Source organism: Eumetopias jubatus, unplaced genomic scaffold (genome assembly GCF_037043125.1).
Source record: "Eumetopias jubatus isolate StellerSeaLion01/CBP00866 unplaced genomic scaffold, mEumJub1_p1.0 scaffold_6, whole genome shotgun sequence".
Classification (NCBI taxonomy): Eukaryota; Metazoa; Chordata; class Mammalia; order Carnivora; family Otariidae; genus Eumetopias; species Eumetopias jubatus.
The window spans coordinates 113,576,608-113,601,901 of record NW_028274812.1 but is presented as its reverse complement, the minus strand read 5'-3'; the positions used below and the strand labels follow the sequence as shown (position 1 = coordinate 113,601,901).

General features: G+C 41.7%; 1 protein-coding gene across 1 annotated transcript in view; it reads left to right on the top strand.

The window, feature by feature from the left end:
- Positions 1-25,294, top strand: part of DNAH8 (dynein axonemal heavy chain 8) — a 395,922-nt gene that overhangs the window by 274,650 nt on the left and 95,978 nt on the right. Inside the window, exons 72-80 of the mRNA XM_088024365.1 lie at positions 82-253; positions 1,959-2,114; positions 6,519-6,674; positions 8,150-8,332; positions 12,104-12,209; positions 13,497-13,749; positions 13,859-14,049; positions 19,771-19,892; positions 23,737-23,855. Of these exons, the coding sequence (XP_087880491.1) occupies positions 82-253; positions 1,959-2,114; positions 6,519-6,674; positions 8,150-8,332; positions 12,104-12,209; positions 13,497-13,749; positions 13,859-14,049; positions 19,771-19,892; positions 23,737-23,855 (1,458 nt within the window). The remainder of the gene's footprint in view (positions 1-81; positions 254-1,958; positions 2,115-6,518; positions 6,675-8,149; positions 8,333-12,103; positions 12,210-13,496; positions 13,750-13,858; positions 14,050-19,770; positions 19,893-23,736; positions 23,856-25,294) is intronic.

Below are 25,294 nucleotides of genomic sequence, written 5' to 3'. Positions count from 1 at the left end.
AGCTGCCCTATGACCTTTCGGACTCATTAATGGGAGAGGGTGAATGTGTTCGCTGACTCACGTTGTCTTGTGTCCCCACAGACTCGTGGGTGATATTCTGCTGTGCACCGGATTCCTTTCCTACCTTGGTCCTTTCAATCAGATATTTAGGAACTATTTGCTTAAAGATCAATGGGAGATAGAGCTGAGAGCTCGGAAGATTCCTTTCACAGAAAACCTGAATCTTATTTCAATGTTGGTGGATCCTCCAACAGTGAGTGTCACTTTCTTCATAATATTATTTGAATTCCAGCCTTACTTACTAAGAAATCACGGTTCACCTATTTTTTTTTTCATTTAATTAAAAAGATTGTTTTGAAAATACTTAAGAATTAACTAAAAAGAAACCTTTATTTTTGGTATGGAAATTTCTTTGAGTTTTAAGAAATCTTGCTTTCAAATTATCAGTTGCACTGCTGTGAACTAAAAGACCATACATGAGGGTGCCTGGCTGGCTCAGTTAGTGGAACGTGCAACGCTTGATATCAGGGTCATGAGTTCAAGCCCCACACTGGGAGTAGAGAGTACATAAAAAAATAAAATCTTCATTAAAAAAAAAAGATCATTCATGAATTATAGGCTTGCTAATACTGGGCTTTTCTTTTAACTTTCTATTATTTGCACTACTCCTATTAAGTCACTCTCTTTCAAACATTTTAGGTGATTATAGGCATTAGCTAGGCCATAAGTACTGGTATGAATCTTCTTTTGATCATAAACCATCTTTTTGTCCTGTCCAAGAGCATAGTCCAACAGTATGTTCTAGTATCACTGAGTGATGGCCCCACGACACTAACCTTCCTTGCTGGGAATTTGATGCCACTGTCAAATTTTCAGTGTATCTTGCAGAGCTCCTATGACATTAAATGCCTTCCAGGCAATTTGTATTCATGAGTTGCTTTCTGATCTGTAAATATATTCCCCAGTGGCTTTTTCCTTTGGGAAGCCATGCTATTAGTTTCGTGTTATCCGTATTTAAAAGTTAAAAAGTTAATCCTTTCCAAGTCACACAATGTTCAACTGGTTGTTTCCAGGGACTAGATAATGTATTAAAGATGCGGTGGACACTGATGAGGCTAAGTGGACCAGGGTATTCCTTATTAATTGCAGCCTTTGGAGGCTGCTGGGATAATTTAATGAGGGTGAAGGCTGGTGGATTCATTGGATCTTAGGTGATTTTATTGACCACGTGGAGGCAGGCTTGCAATTCTCTCATAATTAGGGAGGATTTTTTTTTTTAAGTTGAGTTATTTATTTTCCAGTGATCTCTACTCCCCAACATGGGGCTAAAACTCACCACCCCAAGATCAAGAGTCGCACACACTTCCAACTGAGCCTGCCAGACACCCCAGGAAATATATTTTTTTAAATGTCATTGATGAGCACCTGCCAGTATAATATCCCTCCTAATTTCCCTGCCTCCAGCTATGCAAATCCTGCCCTTCAAGTAAACAGAGCCAAAGGGCAGGAAGGGGAAGCTTCAGGAGTTTAACCCTTGGTGCTTATCTTTCCAGACATTTCGGTGTATTCTTTCCACTAATCCTGCCTAGTCTGTATCCCACCACTCACCCAGTCTTACCATATTTTAAGCCCCTATGTTCTCTGATGTTAAGCAACCATGCTTCAAAAATTCACAGATTTTGTAATATTCCCTCATAAGTTTGAAAATGTAGCATAAAGGACTAAACCCTAATCTTGAGTTATTTGAAGGATTTATTAGATTATAATTTTTTTTAGGTGAATGTTATTTGGGTCATATTTACAAGTTTGTTTGTTTTTTCTAGGTACCCATTGCATAGTCTCAATGGAAAAAAAAATATATCCCAGTATTAAATTCTTTTAATATTGTGGCAATTTTAATTATTATGAAAACATTCTTGTTCTCCTCTGACTGGCCATATCCATTTCTTATTACTTAGATTGGGGAGTGGGGGCTGCAGGGATTACCAGGAGATGACCTCTCAATCCAGAATGGCATCATTGTGACAAAGGCCACCAGGTACCCACTCCTCATAGACCCACAGACTCAAGGCAAAACTTGGATTAAATCAAAGGAAAGAGAAAATGACTTGCAAGTATGTACCATTTGTTGTATGGGAAAGCATTCTTAAAATCATGAAGTTTTCCCAAAATTTCAATTGATTCTGCCAGTCATAAAGTCATCTCTGTGATAATTGTTTGTTAATTTATACCCTTGAGTTTTCTAACAGTGGTTTGGGGCAAGGGCTCAGATTATTTTCTTTGTTTTGTGTTCTCTCATGATGTACTCTTCTGTTTGTCCCCTTCCCTGGTTCTGTTGCCTTTGCCAACGTTGGATGTGTCTTTTATTCTGGGCCTTCAGTTTGGGCTTATAGGAAAGCAGCAAAAATAGAACTCATGACTCCTCGGTTTAGGGCTATTTGCTCCAACCTAGCTCAGGTACATGGTACTTCACGGCATCGTAGAGTCGTTTTAGAGTTGGGATCTAATAAGGTGTTTATTTTATTTTTAATTTTATTTATTTATTTTTCTTAGAGAGGGAGGAGTGGAGGGGCAGAGGGTGAGGGAGACAGAGAATATCTTAAGCTGGCTCCACACCTAGTGCAGGGCCTGATATCGATCTTACCACCCTGAGATCATGACCTGAGCTGAAATCAAGACTTGGATGCTTAACTGACTGAACCAACCAGGCGCCCCATAATAAAGTATTAATTTTAAGGAAGAGGTAGACAAAGGCAGGATTCCAGCATCTCAGATTTACCATCGATATTTCAACTACCAACACAGACTGTTCCATTTCCCAGGCAATGTACTCAGAGTTCTAAGTCTCCTGGATCCATATTTTTACATATGCTATTCTACTAACCAGGATGTCTTTCTTTACCCTACTCCCCATTTTACTTATAGCACAGATAAATATCTTGAGTGTTCTTCAAAGTCCGCATCCAATAGTACCTTCATCAAGACTTCCCTGTGTCTTCAGTTTAATATAGGGTGTCCTAAATGCTCGCAACGTCTTATGTGGATTTCTGATATGGACTTAGGGTCTGTTTTCAATTACTGTTCATTGCACATTTGTCTTTTGTCTTTACTGTATCATAAACTTCTTGCTGACAAGGCTTATGGTTTTATACCATTTTCTATTTTCTGCACTGCTTTTTCTATGGAGTAGGAATTCTGATATTTGTTGAATTTCAATGAATTAAAGTATGCCATCATTACAAGGAAAAAACAATAGAAAAATCATGTGATCGTCTTGATAAATGCAGAGAAAGCACTTGTAAAATTCAACACCCATTCCTGAAAAAACCTCCAGCAAACTAAGAATAGGAGGGCTCTTCCTTAATCAGATAAAGAGCATTTACCAAAAGCCTACAACAAACGCCACTTAATGGTGTAATATTGAAAGACTTCCTTCTGAGATGAGGGTTTCCCTGACATGTGGATGCTGCCCGGTGCTCAGGAACACCCCTGAGACACTCCCAACTCACTGATACTCCAGAACACAATGCACCAGTCTGTTTACTTGGAAAACCAGGGAGATCCCAGAAAGAGAGTGTTAACAGAGGAGGAGAGTTAAGGGAAATGAAGTCAATGGGAATGTAGCTTCTGAGGAGCTGTCTTCACAGAAGGAAAGTATGAGTGGTGTATATGGGAGCATTCCTGCCCCTCAGCTTTTCCTGGATCCAGTGCAACTACTGCTTATCTCCTGTTCCATTCTCTTGCTTCTGCTGACTCTCCATCTCACTACTCCTCCTGCTCTTAAGTTTCCTGATCATAGCTTTGTCTCTCCATTTTGGTATTAAGCTCCTTGATAGCCTTCGATGATGTCCTTCCTGATGTCACCCAGTCTCAGGAATCTTCTTGAGGAAGTAATAGCAATATGCCAGAGATACTGACATGTTTTTAAAACCATCAACTCCTGGAATGTAAGGAGACTGAACTATATTCTCCTTACACAGGAGACGTTATGTTTTTAAACATGTGGATAAGCACATGCACAAACACCCATAAATGAAAACAGGATAAAACAAAAATATTATTTCTTTATTTGGGAAGGAAAACGAAAATTGAAACACTTTATAAATGAAAAACAAAACATGTTTTGTACGTCCAGGACTGCATTCCACTGTGGCAGCTTTGTCGAGGCCACCTTCAGTAACATCTCCAGAACCTTCAGCTCTGACTTCCAGAAAGAGAAGGTGTTCATCAAGTTTCCCTATAAAAAATTCACCACCCTGTAAAAACCCAACACTAGAGTCTCTGTGCAGGTGACACAGGCTCTGATGGTAGCTACCACATAGTGTTACTACACAAGAAAATCAAGTGAAGGGGCACCTGGGTGGCTCAGTTGGTTAAGCATCTGCCTTCAGCTCAGGTCATGATCCCAGGGTCTTGGGATCGAGCCCCACATCAGGCTCCCTGCTCAGTGGGGAGTCTACTTCTCCCTCTGCCCCTCCCCCCACTCATGCTCTCTCTCTCTCTCTCTCTCTCTCTCTCTCTCTCTCTGTCTCTCTCAAAAATAAAATAAAATCTTAAAAAATATATACAACTAATGAATTGTTGAACACTACATCAAAAACTAATGTACTATATGCTGGCTAATTGAGCATAATAATAAAAATAAATAAATAAATACAAAAATATAGAAAATGATTTATTATGAGAGATTGGCTCATGGGTTTGGGGAGGCTAAGAAATCCCACAGTCTGCTGTCTACAAGCTATAGGTCCAGGAAGGCTGGTCATGTAGTCCCAGTCTAAACTCTGAAGGTCTGTGAACCAGGGGAGTCAGAGGTATAAGTCTCAGTCCAAGTCTGAAGGCCAAAGAACCATTTGCTGATGTCCAAGGGCAGGAGAAGATGGATGTCTCAGCTCAAGCAGAGAGCAAATTTGCTCTTCTTCCATCTTTGGGCTCTATTCAGGCTCTCAATGGATTGGATAATGCCCACCCAAATCGGTGAGGGTGATTTTCTTTACTCAGTCTACCTATTCCAAGGCCAATCTGTTAAACACCCTCACAGACACAGACTGAAGTAAAGGTGTACCAGCTCTCTGGACATCACTTACCCCCATCAAGTTGACACATAATATTAACCATCACACTTAGGAAGCAAATCACGAAAATAGAATTTACTCCTTAGGAAACAGAACAGGACAATTATATTTAGTCTCTTGGGACCTTGTTTCATCTTGTTTAATAAGCTGGTTAAAGGTCTTTGTTTAGATTCATTTACCTTATCAACTCATAATGAGGTCTTTCACAGCTCATCATTTGTGTAAATAAAGCTATCCATCCAGGGAAACAAATTCCTTCCTGTACAGGACTTTTGTTTTAGTTATTTCCCTTCTATCCAAAACAGGACAAGAGTAGACTTATTTAATTTTTATTTCCACATCTCTTTTTCATAGCAAGGGAGAGATAACATTTTTTAATTCCACTCCTTTAATCTCCTGCTGTCCCAGGATCTTCCTTGTGTCTTAACATCAGCCCTCACAGCAGCATAGAGACAGTAGTGGCATCCAGAGGGTAGAGTGTAAGGAGATGGAGAGTTGAGGGCTGACCCTTCGGAAATCCTCCCATTTAGGCGGCGGAGGGATTGTAGGAGAAGTAAGAGTTCAAAGCCATTTGGCCAAAGCGAAGATCAACCAGCCCAGTGTGTCTATTTTTTTTTTTAAGATTTTATTTATTTGAGAGAGAGAGAGTGAGAGAACACAAGAGGGGGGAGGGTCAGAGGGAGAAGCAGGCTCCCTGCTGAACAAGGAGCCTGACGCGGGACTCGATCCCAGGACCCTGAGATCATGACCTGAGCTGAAGGTAGATGCCTAACCGACTGAGCCACCCAGGTGCCGCCTAATGTGTCTATTTTAACTAATCAACAAACACTGAACTAAAACACTGGGTCCTCACCAGGCATTCAGAATTCTAATTTAAAAAAATATATATAATATAAAAAGTGAATATACAGTCTTTTAAGTTGATTTTATGGGAAGTATCTATCATATTCTTCCATTGTGCCACTGTTAGAGGCAGAATACATGGATGGGACCTTGGTTTGACTCCATATATGATTTCTGACATTCTTTTGCCTATTTTTTAATCACTTGATCATCTCATGAGTGGTCCTGAGGAGATAAATGAATATTGCAAATATGCAAGTTACTTTGCTTTCCCTGAGTGATCGTAAATATGTATGTGTAACAGGTTTAATCCTTGATTACTTCTCTGCTCTGTGTAGGAGCAGATTTCTGACATTCACTTTGAGATGTGCCACTCAATTCTCCTGTTTCGATCAGAGAAACTGTTGCTCATCCAGAGCCTACACAAAGTCATGGGTTCACCACATTTGTAAAATTAAGTGTTCTTACTTTTATTTTCATAAGGCTTCCTATTTCGCCCTTAAAATTCTTAGGCACCTGTGCAACAAATCTCTTGGTTTCCACTTAGGAATAAGCACATTCTTTGTCACATTTATATAGCAATGAACCCTTTATTTTTAGGTAACATCTCTGAACCATAAATATTTCCGCACACACTTGGAGGACAGCCTTTCCTTGGGCCGACCCCTTCTTATTGAGGACATTCGTGAAGAGCTGGATCCAGCCCTGGATAATGTATTAGAAAAGAATTTCATTAAATCAGGCACCACATTCAAGGTGAGCTTAGGGAAGGGGAAAAAAAAAAAAAAAAGAAGAAGAAGACGGCAAGAAAAGAACAATGGTGACATCTACTTATCTTTTTGAGCATAGCAGCGAAGGTACTTCGCTTCAGGTGGTAGTATTTGATACAATGGAAAAATTATTTCCAAACTCATATTTAGTGTTTCCCTTATTTTTTAAATTGTATATGAAAAATACAGGGGAAAGCAGTATTTTGGTAAGAGTAGCCATTTAGCTGACACTAAATAACATATTGAGGATATACATTGGTCATAATAATATATTAATGTTGCACGCTATATATGTATATATGTTGGCAGCTCTGAGAAAATTGGATTTACAAGTCATATATTCATCTGTACAATAAAATGTGCATTTTCTCACAGGAGAAAATGGCATTTTAATAAAGTCTATGGACATTGATTTGTTCATTTCTCTCTGTATTAACTTTCAATCTAAACTCATAGACTTTGCTAGAAGCTATAGAATCCTGTTTCCCATCATTGGTGAGAACATGAATGGTTTTCAGTAAAAGTGTTTCTTTTTTAATTGGAGGCATTCTCTACCTTTAGGCTTCTTTGGTTTTGTTTCTTGATGAATGACAGCATTTCTGATTGACTTTGGACACTTTCACTTTGGACAAATTAATTTCATGAATATCAGTGAATAAGTACAGAATGCAAAAGTTCTCATTGAACAAAGATTTATTTAGAAAACATTTCTTCATAATGTGAATCTTTTATGTGCCATGTTTAACATGCCAAGGGAGGGTGTAGGATTTTTATTCCTGAAGGTCTTTCAAAAGAACATATTCTTATCTGTAGTGTGAAGGCTTGGTGCTTGAGAACGTGGTAGTGCCTTACCGATGTGGTTTCCAACCACATGTAGAATCAAGATTAATTAAAAATTTAAGTCCTTTAAAATCGTATAATTTCCACCTAAATTTTAGATAGCAAAACCAGTTGTTTTTTAATATAATATACTGCAAATTGTAGTATTTAAGATAAATGTTATGTTTCTGAAAAAAATGTCAGCACTCTTTTCTTTGAAAATTTCATTAATCCTTTATGTTGTCAAATATGCTTCAGATATGACTGAAATGCAAAGAGAAATAACAAACACTTCCTCTAAACACCACAAATTTCCTTAGTAGGAAACAATTTCCTCAACTGGGAGAAAACAGTCAAATCTGAGATGTGTCTGAGTTTTCCTTTATTCTACATTTGTTGGGGATAGATTTTTTCATTTAATTTGTTTGTTCATTTAATTTGGTGTCATGGCTAACAATGTCTTCTGGCAGGACCACAAATCTGAATTATTTAAGATCACTGATTAAAGTCTTAGAACTTTTTCCTTTGCAATTCATTCAAGTTTCACAGTGCTGACCTCTGGTAAATTCTTTCCTAAATTAACCCCAAATTCCTTGTCCTGCCGCTTAAGCTGTTTTTAATTTTATATTTGAATTGATGTAGGTGAAAGTTGGTGATAAAGAATGTGATGTCATGGATACATTTAAACTTTATATTACTACGAAGTTACCCAACCCTGCCTTTACCCCTGAGATCAATGCTAAAACGTCAGTCATTGATTTTACCGTCACTATGAAAGGACTTGAGAATCAGTTATTAAGGAGAGTGATTTTAACTGAGAAACAGGTAATAATTTCTCAAGGTAAAGGACTACTTCTAATAAATTATAATAAATGCTTAAGATATATTATGAAATTGTTAAGTATTTGGGAAAGAAAAAACAAAGCAAATTTTTATTTACCTTTGTTAACATATATATTAGTTTAGCTGTCTCCTGTCAAATCTTGTCAAGAAATCATGTAACTAACTCAGCTGTCCCCCAACCCCAAATGTGTGCACATGCATAGACACACACACGCGCGCGCACACACACACACACGCACACCACTCACACTGTTTTTTCTACTTCCATCTTTAAACCTTGGAGTATGTTGACCTTTGAATCTACAGTCCTATGGATGGATGCTCTTTGATGTACCTGAAAAATTCACTAAAATAATGATCCTGGAGAAAAAGAAATTGCTCTGAATGAGTGTATTACCACTGGGGTAGTCTCAACTACTACAGTCTAGTACTCTAATGATACAGAGAGACTAACTTTAATTTTAATTGAATAAAATTTGCATTAAGGCAGAGAAATTAAGTATGATTGAAGGTTCTAATAAAGAACAACTTAAAACTGGAAGATTTTAAGAGACTGATACAAGTTGAAACTAATTTTTAAGATAAATCTCAGAAAACATTTAACATTATGCATAAAATGTAATTATACTTATTTGCATATGGAAAACATATTTGCATAAAATCGGAGAAAGATTATATTTGCTTACCTAGAATAAGAGTATTGAAGGTTCAAGGAAAGGGCAAGGTTAGCAATAATAAGACCAGAGAGGCTTCACGTGGGAGGGTGGAGGGAAAGATTGGCAATAGAAGACCGGACAAGGAAAAGAGAAAGACAAGAGATAGGAGTAGATGCCATGAACACAGGAAAGACGTTGGAAGAGGGAAAGAGAAATGATCCTCGTACCAGAGAAACAGAGAGCCTCAGTAAAAGGAGAGGCGAAGCCCTACCTGGTTAGCCGGATGGTTAAGGGGCCGGCCCTTAAAGGCAGCCAGTCTGGCAGAGCTGAGCCAAGGGGGCGCAGTCCCAGCATCTGCTCTCACAAGCTGTTTGATCTTTGCTTCCAACGGACAGCCCAGGGCTTCTGCAGTCCAGTAAGGGAACCATGCCACTTCCACAGCCAGGCAGAGAGAACATGGGCCCTTCAGTTCATTGCTCATCACCTCTTGGAGCCACATGGTGCCAACTGTTGAAAATTAGTCCTTCTTTGGTAGTCTGATCTGATTCCTCACTGGTCTAGGTGCTGCATGCAGGCTGCACCAACTTCCCTAAGGCAGGCCACTCCACTATCTAAGGCAGGCGACACCCTGTGTCCCCAGAAGGCCCACACCCACTCTTCTAGGCCTCAGCTTCCTCTTCAAGGGATGTGCTAAAGTGCTTACACCAACCTTACTGGAAAAAGCCAAAACACACACTTAATCTGTAGGAGGACATCCTGACCATGATGTTTAACCCTCTTTATTATCCTGCTCTTACACCCTCATTTTACGGAAGAACAGACAGAAACCAGAGAGAATAGGTGATAAAAGCACTCTAAAAGCACTCGGACTTTTCACCCCGTCAGGCCTCCTAGATAAGCCTTACAGATCATGCTGTAGAACCCACAAGGGTCCACTGTACCATGATGCTTGTTTTGCCAGATCAAACTGAAAAGGAAGCTCATGTGATTTCATTTTGTCCACATATTCCTATACTGCCACCCAGAGGTGACCACCTTAATGGAAACAGCTCATTAGGTACTCCCCCTCAAATACAGCCATGACCTTCATTGCTACCCCCATCAAACACAGCAAACCTAGGACACTGGCAATCATGCCACTGGTCTTGGAGTTGGAGAACAAGAGTATGAACCTGTCTTTGCCAGTAGCTAGCCATAGGGATCATGTTGGGATGGGATTCAAAGTTAATATTTCTGGGTCCTCAGTTTCCCCAGATGTAAAATAAAGCTGTTGAACTCAATTCGGCACACTTCAATTTAACACATATTTCTTGGGTTGAGTCCCTTCCTTATAACACCTCAAGGTAAGTGCTGTCAAGAATGCAAATGTGAATGGGACAAGTGCCTGCCCTCTAGCTTCACAGAATCTCGTTGGAGGGACATGATTGACACACAGATTCTGACGCAAGCTGTGGCAGGTGTAGAGATGAACACCATGCCATGGCTTCAGAGCCCCACAAATTGGTTTAAGACTTGCAGACTTGCAGAAAGCGGTGGAATTTCTGAAATGGTTTTTCAAGAAACGTTCTCAGATAGGTAGTTTCAAAACACCTCCTTTTAACATAATTCTAAGTATAGTGTGTGATTCTGTAGAAGACCAGAAAAAAATGCTATAAAAATGCTATTGAAAGAGCTTCAATTTACATGTAGCAAGAGTATTCTTATATCCTTGTTAAATTTCCTTAATTTTGAAAATTACACCATGCTTGTGTAAGAGAATGTCCTGGTTCTTAGGAGATTTGCTAAAGTTTTTAGGGGTAAAGGATCATGACCTCAGCAAATCATTCACCAATAATAAGAAGAACAATAATGATAATAAATATTATATATATATAGAGAGAGAGAGAGTGATAAAGCAAAATGGTATCTGGTGAATCTGGGCAAAGAAAGCATTTATGAGAGTTATTGTATCAGTCTTGCAACTTTTCTGAAGTTTAAAATTTTTTCAGAATATAATTTGAAAAAGACATTATTTTTGCAGGAAAAAATATGCCTTCCAAACATCCAGTTTAGCCCCTCTGGTAGAAGGAGATGTAAAACAATGGAAAAGGGTTTGTACTGGCAGCTGGCTCTGTCAGACCAGATACCTGGTCTGTGTTCCTACAGGCAGATCCCAAACGAAGAGCTCACACTTGATTTGGGTGGCCTCTTGGTGTTTTGATATTATGTCTCTGCTTCTACCACTTCTGATTGCCAATAAAGTTAGCATTTCACACAGAGGCAGTGTGGGAACAGAGCCAAGAGAATGGGACACTGTAATTTAAATAAACTTAGAGCCAGGAAGAGAGCGTGGGGGACAATCAGACAAAATTCCTTTAGCAGGGGAATCTCATGCATGCCAGTATAAGCACTGTGGAAACAATGCTAGCGGGCATAATTTCTTTTCTTTTTTTTTTTTAAGATTATTTATTTATTTGACAGAGAGAGAGAGACAGCAAGAGAGGGAACACAGGCAGGGGGAGTGGGAGAGGGAGAAGCAGGCTTCCCGCGGAGCAGGGAGCCCGATGCGGGGCTTGATCCCAGGACCCAGGGATCATGACCTGAGCGGAAGGCAGATGCCCAACGACTGAGCCACCCAGGCTCACTAGCAGGCATATTTCTTAAAAAGTGTCCAAAAGAACAAAAGTAAAGTCATTCCAAAAGCACTTTAGTTTAAACTTTTAAAAATTGGGGGCACCTGGGTGGCTCAGTCTGCTGCTCCCCCTGCTTCTGCCCTCTCTCTCTCAAATAAATAAAATCTTTAAAAAAAACCCCTGAAATTTGATAAGAAGCACTAAGTAAATTGGATTTGCTATAATGACTGGTGATTACAATTCTGCTGTTATTTCTTGTTTCCTTTTTTTTAATCTGTCTTTAAAAAAATATTTTGTTTATTTGAGAGAGAGAGAGAGAGAGAGAGAACGAGCAGGGGAGGAGAGGGAGAAGCAGGCTGCCCGCTGAGTGGGGAGCCCAATGCGGGGCTCCATCCCAGGACCCTGGAATCATGACCTGAGGTGAAGACAGACGCTTAACTGACTGAGCCATCCAGGCACCTCTATTTCTTGTTTCTTAATGATAGGAATTAGAGTCTGAGAGAGTTAAACTTTTGGAGGATGTGACTTTCAACAAACGGAAGATGAAGGAACTTGAAGACAACCTTCTCTACAAGTTAAGCGCCACAAAAGGTACTGTGTTATTAACAAGTAACCGAACAGTGGGTCCCGAGTAAGGATTTCTTGGGCCCTCTTTTCAGCACCTCATGATTATAGATGTTAGGAAACAGTTGAGTTATCAGTGCAAACACAAGCAAGGCAATTTCCATCTAGATGTTTAAAGAGGGACTGCAGAGAATCTGATTTTTGAATTAGCAAACAGAGTCTGAGCATTTGAGAAGAACACAGTTTTCTAGATATAATTGCTCTCTCCTAAGAAAAATAAGGGCTCCCAATAGAGCTAGGTAACTCATAATAGGCTAATTTGCTTGCCCAAAGGAAACTAATGTGCTCAATCTAATTTTTTTTTTAAGATCGACTCTTTCATTTGGCATTGAAATGAACTTACCACAATGGGTGATGATGTGTGTGATCTGTGTCAGAGGCACTTGAGCACCCAAGGCCCAAACTCACTCTCCACTTGCCTTGACCTCCTACTTAGAAATCAGGGGTGGGTTCTCCTTAGGGCAGTCAGATCCTCATGCCACACCCTGATTTGGGGATGTAGTCTTTCTAAATAAATAAGAAACATCCTATCCAAAGACACTAACGTCAACAAACACTGTATTTTTCTGCAGTAGGCAAATTACAGTAGCCTAAATCCTAACATTTATTATAGTCCTATAATGAATGCTTCCCAACAGCAATTTACTCCTTGGATAAACAAAAACCTTAACCTCCCAGAAGTACATGATATGTTATTCTCACACCATTCCCCTGCACTGCCTTGATCGTGACCTCAGGGAAAAGTCCTTTTATCTGCCTTGATTCCACTGCCTGTGTTTGTGAAGTTGTATGTCCTCTGGTCCAGTGACTTCTCCCAGCCATTTGGATATACCTGGGCATCTTAATATTAGCAAAGATCCCTGAGGGCTCTTCCCCTGATCCAGCTTAGAGTATGCCGGATCAAGGTCTCGTTCCTGAGAGGTGAATTGCAGTTTGCAGTGGTAAACCACTGGGGGTGGAGGGAGCCAGATTTTGTCTTCAGACATTTGAAGACCAGTCATGTGGGCTGCCTTGGGAATCCCCTTTGGCAGATTTACAGGCAGCGTCAGGGATAACCTGTCTGCAGGAATGTTTGGAAGGATTCAGGCATCAGATGACAGTTGGGCCAGAAGCCTCAGTGTGTTAATACCTGACCTTCATCCTGAGGGTTTGAAGAAATAAACATGAAAATGAACAGGTCAATTTCAGAAGGGCTGCCTCTCTCTTTGTGGCTTCCCCTTCTGGTCTTCTATGGTTTTCCTGTTTGGCTTTTAGGTTCCTTGGTAGACGACGAATCTCTCATTGGTGTTCTCCGAATCACCAAGCAGACAGCAGCTGAAGTAAGTGAAAAGCTGCATGTGGCTGCAGAGACGGAGATCAAAATTAACACAGCTCAGGAGGAGTTCCGGCCTGCGGCCACCCGCGGAAGCATCCTCTACTTTCTCATCACAGAGATGAGCATGGTCAACATCATGTACCAGACCTCGCTCGCCCAGTTCTTAAAGTTATTTGACCAGTCCATGGCCAGGTGCGGAGTCCCTCCCCTGCCCTGTGCAGAGTCACTTAAAATTTTTGTTTGTATTCCTACTGTCTTAGCAATGGCTGTTGACTTCCTTAATTTTTAAAATGTATTGCAGATCTGAGAAGTCTCCGCTACCTCAAAAGAGAATTACAAATATTATTGAGTATCTGACATACGAAGTTTTTACATACTCTGTCAGAGGCCTGTATGAAAACCACAAATTTCTCTTTGTACTCCTCATGACCTTGAAGATTGATCTTCAGAGAGGAACAGTGAAGCACAGAGAGTTTCAGGCTCTCATTAAAGGTGAAGGGCTTGGGATATGGATGTGGTATGTAAAGGAGATTGCTTCTGATATGCTCTTCGACATGCTAGAGACCCATTTTTATGATACAATGGGGGAAATCATGTTCTTGTGAAAGGGAATTTCTTTGGATCTTGTGTTTTTTTTTCTGATTCCCATTCATTTTGCTCTGGTTACTCAAGATGATTTATTTCAGGCCTGTGTTCACTCCATGTTTTCCTTAATTATGTCATTACCTGAAGTTTGGTCATTGTTGCCTGTGGTTAGGAAACCCGAATGCCGAAGGGAAGAAAAGTGAGGTGGGTGATGAGCTTTCTATCACAAGAGAGCAATTCCTTGAGCAAGGGAGTATCATGACTTTTAAGACAGAAAAAGGCACACTTGTATTTCATATTGGAAGTTATTCCTATTCAATGCTCATCTCCATGTTAAAAGTATCATTAAGGAGATAAAAGAGTGGCATTTTCATTCAATTCAGTTAAACAAGTATTTATTGAGCATATACTCTGCAAACCCACCATACTAATGTTGGTATAGAAGGATCAACCAGACATTGCTTTCAAAGAAAACAGTCTCACAATGGAAATAGAGATGATTTTAAAAATTATTGTAAAACAAGGAAGCATACTCTAAATGTTAGGAGAGAGCTAAAAACAAAGTCTTAATGTCTAAAAGGAAGGAGAGACTTGTGGTTGGTGAGTCCAGTAAGAGCTCTTTGGAAAATATATTGTTGTGGGTTAAGCCATGAATTTTTCAGATGATTTGATCCATGGGGAAAATGTTTTAATGTAACTCTTATGTTTTTTGCTCCTTTTGTAAAGTTTAATAAATCATATTCTGGCTGCCCTCACCCCCAAAAGAAGAAAGTGGCATTTTAAAAGGACCCTGAAGGATGGGTAGAAGTGAAGGAGACATTCCAGGCTGAAACAGAACAGCATCAGAAAAGGAATGAATGAAGGGCGCATGTCAGTTGTGAGTCTTGATGCCTCGAGGAAAGATTTTCTTGGTCTGGTGAGGGACAAGGAGTTGTGTGAGGTGGTGATGTGGTCCCTCAGGAACCTCTTATCATCTTTTAGGAAGATGACTCTGGCAGACATGCATAGGATTATAGCAGAGAGGTTCAAGGGAGTTTATTATAATCTTCCCAGCCACAGGGAAAAGGTCAACCTTGGGAATATAAAGAAGAGGTCATGGAAGTAAAATGGCATCTTGGTCAGAAATGAGTTGAAGATTTCTGGTCTAGTTGGTTGAAAGCGGAACGAGTTTGAGAATCGTCAGGGTGGGGGGGGTAGTGAATGTGCTCTGGGGACCTAGTTTCAGTCAGAATAGGCCAGGTTTCGTGGCCATAAAAACAATCCCAAACTTTCAATGGCTTGACACAATAGGGGTATATTCTCATTTATTCTCTCTCCAACATGCCTGGTTAAGGTCATGGTCACCCAGGAATTGCTTCTAAAATTACTACGGCAGAGGAATGGGATAAGACAAACCATGTGCCGGCTCTTAAAAGTTACCCCGCAAGTGATGCATGTCACTTAAATGCTCATCTTTCATTAGGCAAAGCAAGACACACAGCCACACCACTAACCTCAGAGAGAGCAGGGACATGTGCTTCTCCCATGTGCATGGAAGAGGGGGAAATTGAATGTTTCTGAACAGCTCTGGTGACTATACACACGTGTTGCATTTGAGATACCCAGCAGACAGTTAGAAAGGGTAGGCCAGACAGTTTAGAAGAAGTCAGACAGCTGCAGAGATAGGGCATAGAAATAACCACCAAAGCCATGGGAAGGAAAGAGATCATGTAGGAAGAAAATGTAGAGTATTCCTAAATTCATACAACAGGGGGATAGAACACAATACACTTTTCTCCATGACATCCTCTTTATTATTATTTATAATAAACAGGCAGTAAACTGTAACTTATTACTCTAGCATCTTCTTTGTCTACTTTAGTGAATTTCTTCCTCGGCTTCAGGTTAGATGACTGCTGTAGAAACTTTGCAAACAATTTTGCAGAACGGCTAAAATTTCTTGATTTTTCATGTCTTACAGTTCAAAGGAAACTGGAGCATGTCATAGAGTTCATAGTTTTTCTCAGGCCCAATTCACCTGGAGAAGTTGATGTCTTAAAGTGTAGCGTAAGGCAGCATGGTACAGTAAACTGTGGGCTGGACTAAGGAGCGGGGCCAGGGGCCAGGCTCTGCCACTGACCAGCTGTGTGAGCTCAGAGACCATCACCTGCTCCCTCCATGTACGAGGGGCTGTGGGGCCCAGAGGGGAAGTGATAAGGACCACCGGGGAGAGGCGGGCAGGCTGTGCAGAGGGTCTGAGCGTACAGGTTTCGGCCTCTGTGACATTTAAATAAAGTGAGCCCAAATTTACCAAACCAGAAAGCTCCTTTGACTCCTTACAGTCACCTTAAAGCCCTCACTTAGACTTGGGGCCACATCCTCAGTGTCTGGGGCACTGGGCCATGGGGAGGAGGGACACTGAAGCCTGTGGGAATCTAGGCAGAAGCAGGAGCAAAATGGGCCTCAGATGTAGGAAGGCCTTCTAACTGTGGCATACAGGTGGGATGGGAGGTGTACTTTGGATTTTTCCTGATCCGTGAGCCGGCTTTGCTTCCTGAGTCCCATCTGCCAACATGGCCCCTGAGAAGGAGACAGCTATGATTTAGAAAGAAGGAGGAAACCTGGCACTTTGGGCCACAAGGGGGTCGTGGGAGGGACAAGAGAATCGGAGGTAGATGGAGGTCAGGTACGAAGATCCTCGTCTCTTCCCAGTCTCCTGAGGCTGAACCTTGGGTGGGTACAGAAAGATGCTCGAGAAACATCCAGATGGGAGGTGCCCCTGCATTCTGCCTGGTGCCAGATCCCACATGAAGCCCCCAGGCGGCATTGATGGAGGGGAGCAGTTAAAAGGCTAAGACTGACATCTGGCAAGCAGAAGTGTGGGCGTGGACATGTTGAGAGGGCTGGTGCGCAGCAAGAGGCCTGGGTTCAAACCAAGAAGCTGCAGGCCCCGGGGAACTTTATTCCTGGACACAAAGGACCAGTCTCTGTGGACAGCAGCCCGACACCCCTGTAGGTCAGACAGGATTCGTCACAGCGCCAAGGATGAAGTACAGGGATCCCAGCCTGTGGCAGAGATGGGAGGGCAGCATGCTGGTCTGAGGCATCCTCCCCGTTAGGACGCGATGCCACCCCACACGCCTGTCCCCTCCCCACCCAGCCAAACCAGAGCCCTTACCTGAAGGAAACTGGATTCTTTGAGAGAAGGGATGTAAATCAGAGGAGACTGAGAAACACAGTGAGGAGGGAATTTGTAAGGAGGATGGGAGTGGTCACAGAAAAAGCACAAATTCTGTGCACCTGGGTCGTGGTGAGGGGCACATCTGTGACCCCACTTCATAAAGCTGGAGCGTCAGGGAAAGTCGGATTGCACAGGAGAGCCAGTGAGAAGAGTTTGGATTTAATTCAGTTGGCGATAGGAAGCCATCGAATGTTTTACGAGCAGGGAAGTAGCATGAACAGAGCAGTGCTTTAAAAAGATTAATTTGGGATTGTATGATAAGTTGTCTACAGAAGTACAATCAGCTCAGCAGTGAAAGAGGTTTTTTTTTCTTTTTTTGAAAAACAAAAACCAAAACAAAATTGGTTTATTTTATGGTTTGTATTAGTTTTGAACTGGCTTACTTTTTAACCAGATTATTTTTTATAAAAAATGATTTATGATTTTGTTTTCAGTGTTTTTTTACAAAGTTAACAAATATAGCCCTTAGATCTTTGTTTTTTTTATCATTTTTAACTCAGTACTTAAGAGGGAAAGAAGAAAGACTTATTTATCATAGCAGAAATATTTGATCTCCTAGGAATGACTGTCCCTTTGTGTCAATTCCTACTTGTTTTCTGCAGTATTTGAAAGGTGCCTTTGACTTTCTTCTTCAACTGAGAATGTCAGAACACTTTGAAAAATGAAATAGATACCAGGGACAATCCTGTGTTATAGAGTAATTGATAGAACTATTTTCCCTGCCTGGTTATTTTAGAAAGATATCATCTTTCTTTTGTCATCAACCATGGACAAAAAGACACATTAGGGGGTCTGCTCTTGCCTCCCAGATTGGATTGGACCTGAGACTTCCAAAACAGAATTCATGTCAAAATAAGAGCTAATGATTACGTAGCTCTCACTATGGGCCAAGACTGTTCTGAGCTTCCTACATCCATGAATTTGTTGAATCTTCACAACAACTAATCTGGCAGAATCTGTTATTACACCCATTTGACAGAAGAGGAAATGGAGAAAAATTAAGTTCTTTGTCTGTGTTTAGGCAGCTAGCAAGTGGCAAAGCAAGAATATCTTGGGGAGGAGGGTGGGCCGTGATTGTTCTGGGATCGTGGAGGGGCACCAGGATGTTTCAAAACACTCGTTGTGGCTTTAATGTCTTCTCCTGATGTCTTTGAGGCTTATGGTCACATGAAAACATTTCTTTTGGAAAGAACCCAGAAGAAAATGCATTTGTCTCTAAGTTAGAGAAGCAGAGTCCCTTGAGTCTACAGATGATGCTCTCCAGCGGTGGCTTCTCCTTCAGTAAACTCGGTACTGGCAGAAATGGTGCAAGAAGATGGCTTTCTCTTCCCCCCCCCAGGTAGCAAAGGGTGGGGCGTCAAGAGGAAGGTTTACCTGTTCTAAAGGTGTGGTGGCGCTCAGAGCCACTGACCCAGAGGTGGCCCTAGGGGATTTACAAGAACACTTGAACTCATTCACCTTCTCAGGAAGGTGCTAGAGGGAGAGCAGCCCCTGCTGCAGTCCCCTCCGGCCCCTCTTTTGCCCAAGGGTTGATATGTGAAGTGGTGGCATTTGATGAGTTCTTCAGGAGGCTTATAGGATTTAGAAGTTCAGAATCACTGTTTCGCACACATCTGAATTAAACAACAGCTGATAAAATGTTATTGAAGACCCGCAAGAGAGGAAATTTGAAGCTGTACATATCATTATGTGTCTCGGGGGAGGATTGTCCCATTGGGTATGCTCATTTGATTTGTGATTTGCTTCAAAATGTGGTCCAACGCTGTAATTCACGCTCTCCTCTACACTCTGTAAGAGCAGAGGCCCTTGTGTGGTTTTCTCTGCTTTATCCCCAGTGCCTGGAATATGCTGATAATGCAGAGGGTGCTCAATAAATATTTGTTGAATCAATAAGTGAATAAATGATCTGAACACGAGTTACTCCCTTAAAAACCCACAGAGTAGTATATCCCTCCCACCCTCCCGTCCTATCCATCTTTTTGACCTGGTAGAAAAAGAGTATTGAGTGTCAAATTTCTGGAGGAGTGAGGTCTAAGGAGTGATTTTTAAAATCACACATGAAAAGATCAGGCTATTCACTGATATCAAAATTGTAAGTTTCATGAAATTGATTGTTTAAAAAAAATGGTAAAAACGCAAACGACTGCAACCACCTGAGAAAAATTCTGTGCAGGGAGAAATGACAAGGAGCTGCTATCTGTATTTTCTAAGATGGTATAAATCAGAAAATAAAACACTAAGACTTGAAGGAAATGGACCTTAAAAAGATAGCCACATTTTCTGTCATGAATATTTTCCAATTTTCCCATTTTCTCTGTAATACGGTTACCTCGCTTCTGTTATTTGGAAAATAAATGTCTAAAAATGAGGCACAGGCTGACCTGATTCCCACCAATGCCTTTCCCCAGGGGGAGCAGCTCTGGATCTGAAAGCCTGCCCTCCCAAGCCGTTTCGCTGGATCCTGGATATGACCTGGCTGAATCTTGTAGAGCTGAGTAAACTTCCACAGTTTGCAGAAATTATGAACCAGGTAACGAGGGCTGGAGAAAAAAGTCCAGATCTGTAAACCCAAACATACCCAGGGCCATTTTAATTGGGGCCTCCTGGTGACAATCCCTTCACCCAAAAGGCTCAATGCAATAGTGTAGCTTTAGGGCACTAAGCTCTCTGTGGGCAATTTTTGATGAAGAATATCAGAAGGAGCCTTGTCAGAGGTGCAGGTGACTGCCTTTTCCTTCTGTGTGGTGCACATGGGTCATTTATAAGCCTGCTTAACTCAAGCTGTCAGAATCAGAACCGGTGGGTGGACCCTTTTATTGTAGACTATTTTATTGTGGACTATGTTTTAACATTTTTACTGCTGCTTCTGATTAAATAAATTGTGCAGATTTGAATTTGAGGCAAATTAAGAGGCTGGGGTCCTTTCAAAAAAGCAATCATTTTCCTGGTGAAAATCTAAAAGGGTGAAGGATAATGGTGAAACAGGTCCTGATTCACCCGTTGGTTTTCTTATTTGAAAATGTAAATGTGTTATTGGGGATTAGTTGTTGATTCAGTTCTCACTGGACAACAATTGTGCAACTCAGCATAAAGATAATTGTTCATTTCTGAGGTTTGGTGTTGGTGATAGCCACCTGTCACTGATGCAGGCCTGCAGTTTCCCAGCGTGATAGCCACCTGTTGGTGATAGCCACCTGTCACTGATGCAGGCCTGCGGTTTCCCAGCGTCAGATGCCGAAAATCAGCTTTTTGGGGGTTGCTGGTGATGGACAACTGGGGCAATGGGTCGACTACAAGTTGGCAGAGACCTCACCTTGTCATCACACGATTCCCTCCCCTTCACACACACCTACACCCTGCCCAGTATATACTAGGTGTGCCCGTTCAGCAGCATTTCTGAAACATTTTGGAGATTTTTTTAAGAAGATTTTATTTATTTATTTGAGAGAGAGAGTGAGAGAGAGAGCACAAGATGGGGTAGGGTCAGAGGGAGAAGCAGACTCCCCCTGAGCAGGGAGCCAGATGTGGGACTTGATCCTGAGACTCCAGGATCATGACCTGAGCGGAAAGCAGTCGCTTAAGCAACTGAGCCACCTAGGCACCCCCGTTACAGAGATGCTTTACGTATTCAGCCGTGGCTGGGTCAGAGTCCCTAGCTCCTCTCTGTGGTGGACGGTAAGCTTTGTTCTGTATGAGTCCTCCAAGCCCAGACAAATACTTTGGGAAGAAATAAGGTGGTCTGCGTCCGGCAGGAGACTGGTAAGGGAGGCCTCAGAGCGCCACTGGGAAAATCACCCAACACTTGCGCCCTCTGCTGATGGGTTGTATTGATACTGGGATAGGCATTATCGTTTGCCTCTGTTAATCAGAATTTAATTACCTGCGGGGTAGAATCTGGTAGCTGCTACTGCTTAACAACGGGATAAGTACTTTGCAACAATTATAACCATGCCAGGGAGAAGTATTATTGGCCCCGCTTTATAGATGAGAAAATGGAGATTCAAAGAGGTTAAGTACTTGCCCCAGGCTGCATAGCCACTAAATGGTGACCCTGTAATCCGACTTTCGGCTCTATCCCTGACATTAGGAGTTATTTCTCTCCAACTCACCATGGGATGGACCGGAAGTGAGGGGGAGTGGTCATTCTCAGGAAAGTTGCAGAAGTTCCTGGGACCGGCCATCAGGTGGCCCTTGGTTTGGCATCTCTGTGGGAGAAAAGGGCAGAAGGAGAAGGGGATCCGTCCCCAGCTGAAAGGGTGGGTGTCAGGAACTGAAACAAAAGTAGCCTCCAACAGCAGCTGGCCTGCTTTGACATCTCAGGCTGAACTGTTCAGCCCCTGGAAGTGGTGTTGCTAACAGGGCCAGGAAAAGGAGTGGGAAGTGCAGGTGAGCAGCAAGGGGCTGTAGGAGATCCCATTACCCCTGGCGGATGCGACTTGCTCTGGAGGCTCTATTGAGTAGAGTCAAAATGAGCAGATGTGTGGCCAGGAAGCTGGGAACCAACACCCTCTTACTTCCTGGGCATCCTCTCTAGCCTCGGGGCCAGAGGAGGCCCCGCAGGGGACCCTGTGGGTAGTGCGCAGGTGCCGGAGCAGTGGGGGGAGGGGCTCCAAGTGTGGCAGGTGGATTCTTTGGGAGTGGTCGAGGTCAACGTGAGGGAACCACTGCAGGAGAAAAGACAGTCGTGAAACGTTTCAGAAATCCTCCTCCTTCTCTTGGTGCCCCAGGGGGACAAAACTGTAACTGAGATCCAGAGCAATGGTTTCGCTCTCCATTTGCCCCCAGCCTGGATCCTCTATGATGAATTGTTTGCATGGCGTGGACTTTGGGGGCAGTTATTTAACCTCCCAGGGCCTCTGTGAACAACGAGGATAATGCAGGTAAAAGTACAATCTTCGGGTCTGGCCCATAGGACCTGCTCCATTTGCATTTGCTCTTCATCTTTCATGCTGACCACGGCTTTGAAAACATGCTTACAAAACACTGTCTGAATAATCCAGCCTGCTTGTTGCTGAGGGGCAGCATCGGACTCAACGAATCTTTCGTTTTTGTAATTAGTTTTGTCATGACTGGGGCTTCAGGGAGTGCCTTTTAATGTGTCTGAAAACTGGCGTTACTTTCCATGCTTCTGAGAGAACAGGTATTCGAGACTAGCTCTTGGAGAGACTTTTTATTCTTTTTTTTTTTTGATGTTATATTAGTGACCATAGAGTACATCATTAGTTTTTGATGTAGTGTTCCATGATTCATTGTTTGCATATAACATCCAGTGCTCCATGCAGTATGTGCCCTCCTTAATACCCATCACCAGGCTAACCCATCCCCTGAACCCCCTCCGCTCTAAAACCCTCAGTTTGTTTCCCGGAGTCCATAGTCTCTCATGGTTCGTCTTTCCCTCTGATTCCCCCCCTTCATTGTTCCCTTCCTTCTCCTACTGTCCTCCATGCTGTTCCTTATGTTCCACAAATAAGTGGAACCATATGATAATTGTCTTTCTCTGCTTGACTTATTTCGCTTAGCTTAATCCCCTCCATTTCCATCCATGTTGATGCAAATGGTAGGTATTCATCCTTTCTGATGGCTGAGTAATATTCCATTGCACTACTGGGTATTTACCCCAAAGACACAGAGGTAGTGAAAAGAAGGGCCATCTGCACCCCAATGTTCATAGCAGCAATGTCCGCAATAGCCAAACTGTGGAAGGAGCTGAGATGCCCTTCAACAGATGAATGGATAAAGATGTGGTTCATATATACAATAGAGACTTCTTTTATTCTTAGGTTTAAGGTCTCAAGGCAGGGAATCACTAAGAAAATAAAAGTTTAGATTTTTTTCATCTATCACTATTTTAAGTAGAGGTCAACATTTAGAGGTTTGGTTATCAGAATGGTCTATATCAGTGATTTTCAACCAAGAGAGCATTTGACAATGTCTGGAGACATTTTTCATTGTCATGAGTTGGTGACAGGGGTGCTATTGGCATCTAGTAAGTAGAGGCCAGAGATGGTGCTAACAATCCTACAGTGCACAGGACTGCTCCCCCAAAATCACCTGGCCCAAAATGCCAATCATATTGGCAGGTTGTAAACCCCTGGTCTGTGTTTTTTTCCTGCCTGATCATTTGGTGTAAATGATACACAGTCTTAATTTCAGTGAATAATATAGAAAAGCAATGGAAAAGTTGAAAGGGAATAGTAATGTCCATGTTCTTTAAGTCACTGATTCTGAAAAAAAAAAAAAAAGTCAACTGTGTGGTTATGTTTGAAAAACTGTTTGCCTATAAAGAATGACTCCCTAAGGTTACTCAGAATTCTCTCCAGTATATTCCAATTGCATATAGTCCTATGGCTTGCTAATTGGCTTATTTATTTTAGATATCTCGTAATGAGAAGGGATGGAAAAGCTGGTTTGATAAAGATGCTCCAGAGGAAGAAATTATCCCTGATGGATATAATGATTCACTGGATACCTGCCACAAACTTTTACTTATCAGGTGAGAATAGGTATTATCAGACCTAGAAACATCACTCATCATATTGTCAAATTACAGATCTTACCTCTGTGAGTTTACTTCAATGTGTCCCAGTGGTTATTATAAATGTGTGTGCTTCCAAATTGCCATTTGGGATGGCAATTCCTTAGTTCCTTGACAAGCAAATAAAATGGGGATGGTGGCAGGGAATGTATTAATGATAATGCTTTGAGCAAAAAACATGAAAAATATGCCTTTGATATTCCCTTTTTTCATTATTTACCATTGAGTGAATCATTTATTGTTGAATTTACTTCTTAAAAAAAATTAGACCTCACAGAGTTGCCAGGCAATTAGTCTATAAGCTAAAATTCAATTTTACCTGAGAAAAAAGCCAAGAATTGCCTATTGAAATGTATAAATGCTGTTTTGGCTATTAAAAGTAGAAATAAACTTGGAAATTGATGTTAAGGAAGAAAATTCTTCCTTTTCTTTTCTTTTCCTTCTCACTTTTCATGTTTTCTAAGTATCCAGGAGCTCAAAGAAGGCTTCTATATTGGGAGGTAGGGGTGTGTGTGTGTGTGTGTGTGTGTGTGTGTGTGTGTGTGTGTGTGTGTGATTGATGGGCAAGGCAGGAGGGTGGAGTGGGGGAGTAGATGGGACCACAAAAAGAACAACAAAAAGATGTAGGATGATTTTGGAGTAGTTTCTGTCTTCCTAATATTATATACCTGACCTTGTATTTCTTAGAACAAGTTGTTTCCTGGATGTTGTCCACTCTTTGAGGGTCATCAGAGTGGTCAGCAGTGGTGACCTCATGATGTACAGAGTATGAAAGGGCTACTTGTCATTTTTTTTTAAGATTTTTTATTTCAGAGAGAGAGGGAGCATGAGCAGGAGGGGCAGAGGGAGAGAGAATCTCAAGCAGACTCCATGCCAAGCACGGAGCCTAACGTGGGGTTCTACCTCACGACCTGAGATCATGACCTGAGCCGAAACCAAGAGTCGGAAGCTTAACTGACTGAGCCACCCCAGGGCTACTTGTTTTCATTGGAATAGATGTGTCTATCTTTTATCTATTATTTAAAAATTGAACCCATGTCAAACAAATAATATAATCTACTAGCAAATAAGAATCCATAGAGCTTGTCTATGATCTAAAATACCAAATATCAAATGATATTTATTTGATCTGTTGCTGTGTATAGAACCTACTGTACAGTGTGGGCTACACAGATGGTATTGAATACACGCTTGTTGATCAACCTCCTTTTGACAACTTGGACACTTTAATTCACCCCTTGGAGACTGCAGAGCTTCCGAGTGGGCAGCACTTTGGCCCCCGTCGTGTTCAGGAGCTGGTAGAGGACACCTCCCCTTGTGTCTTGCTGAGTCCCCACACCTAAAGTGGGGCCTGATGTGTCGTCGGCACATGATAAATATTTGTCAAAGAATGAATG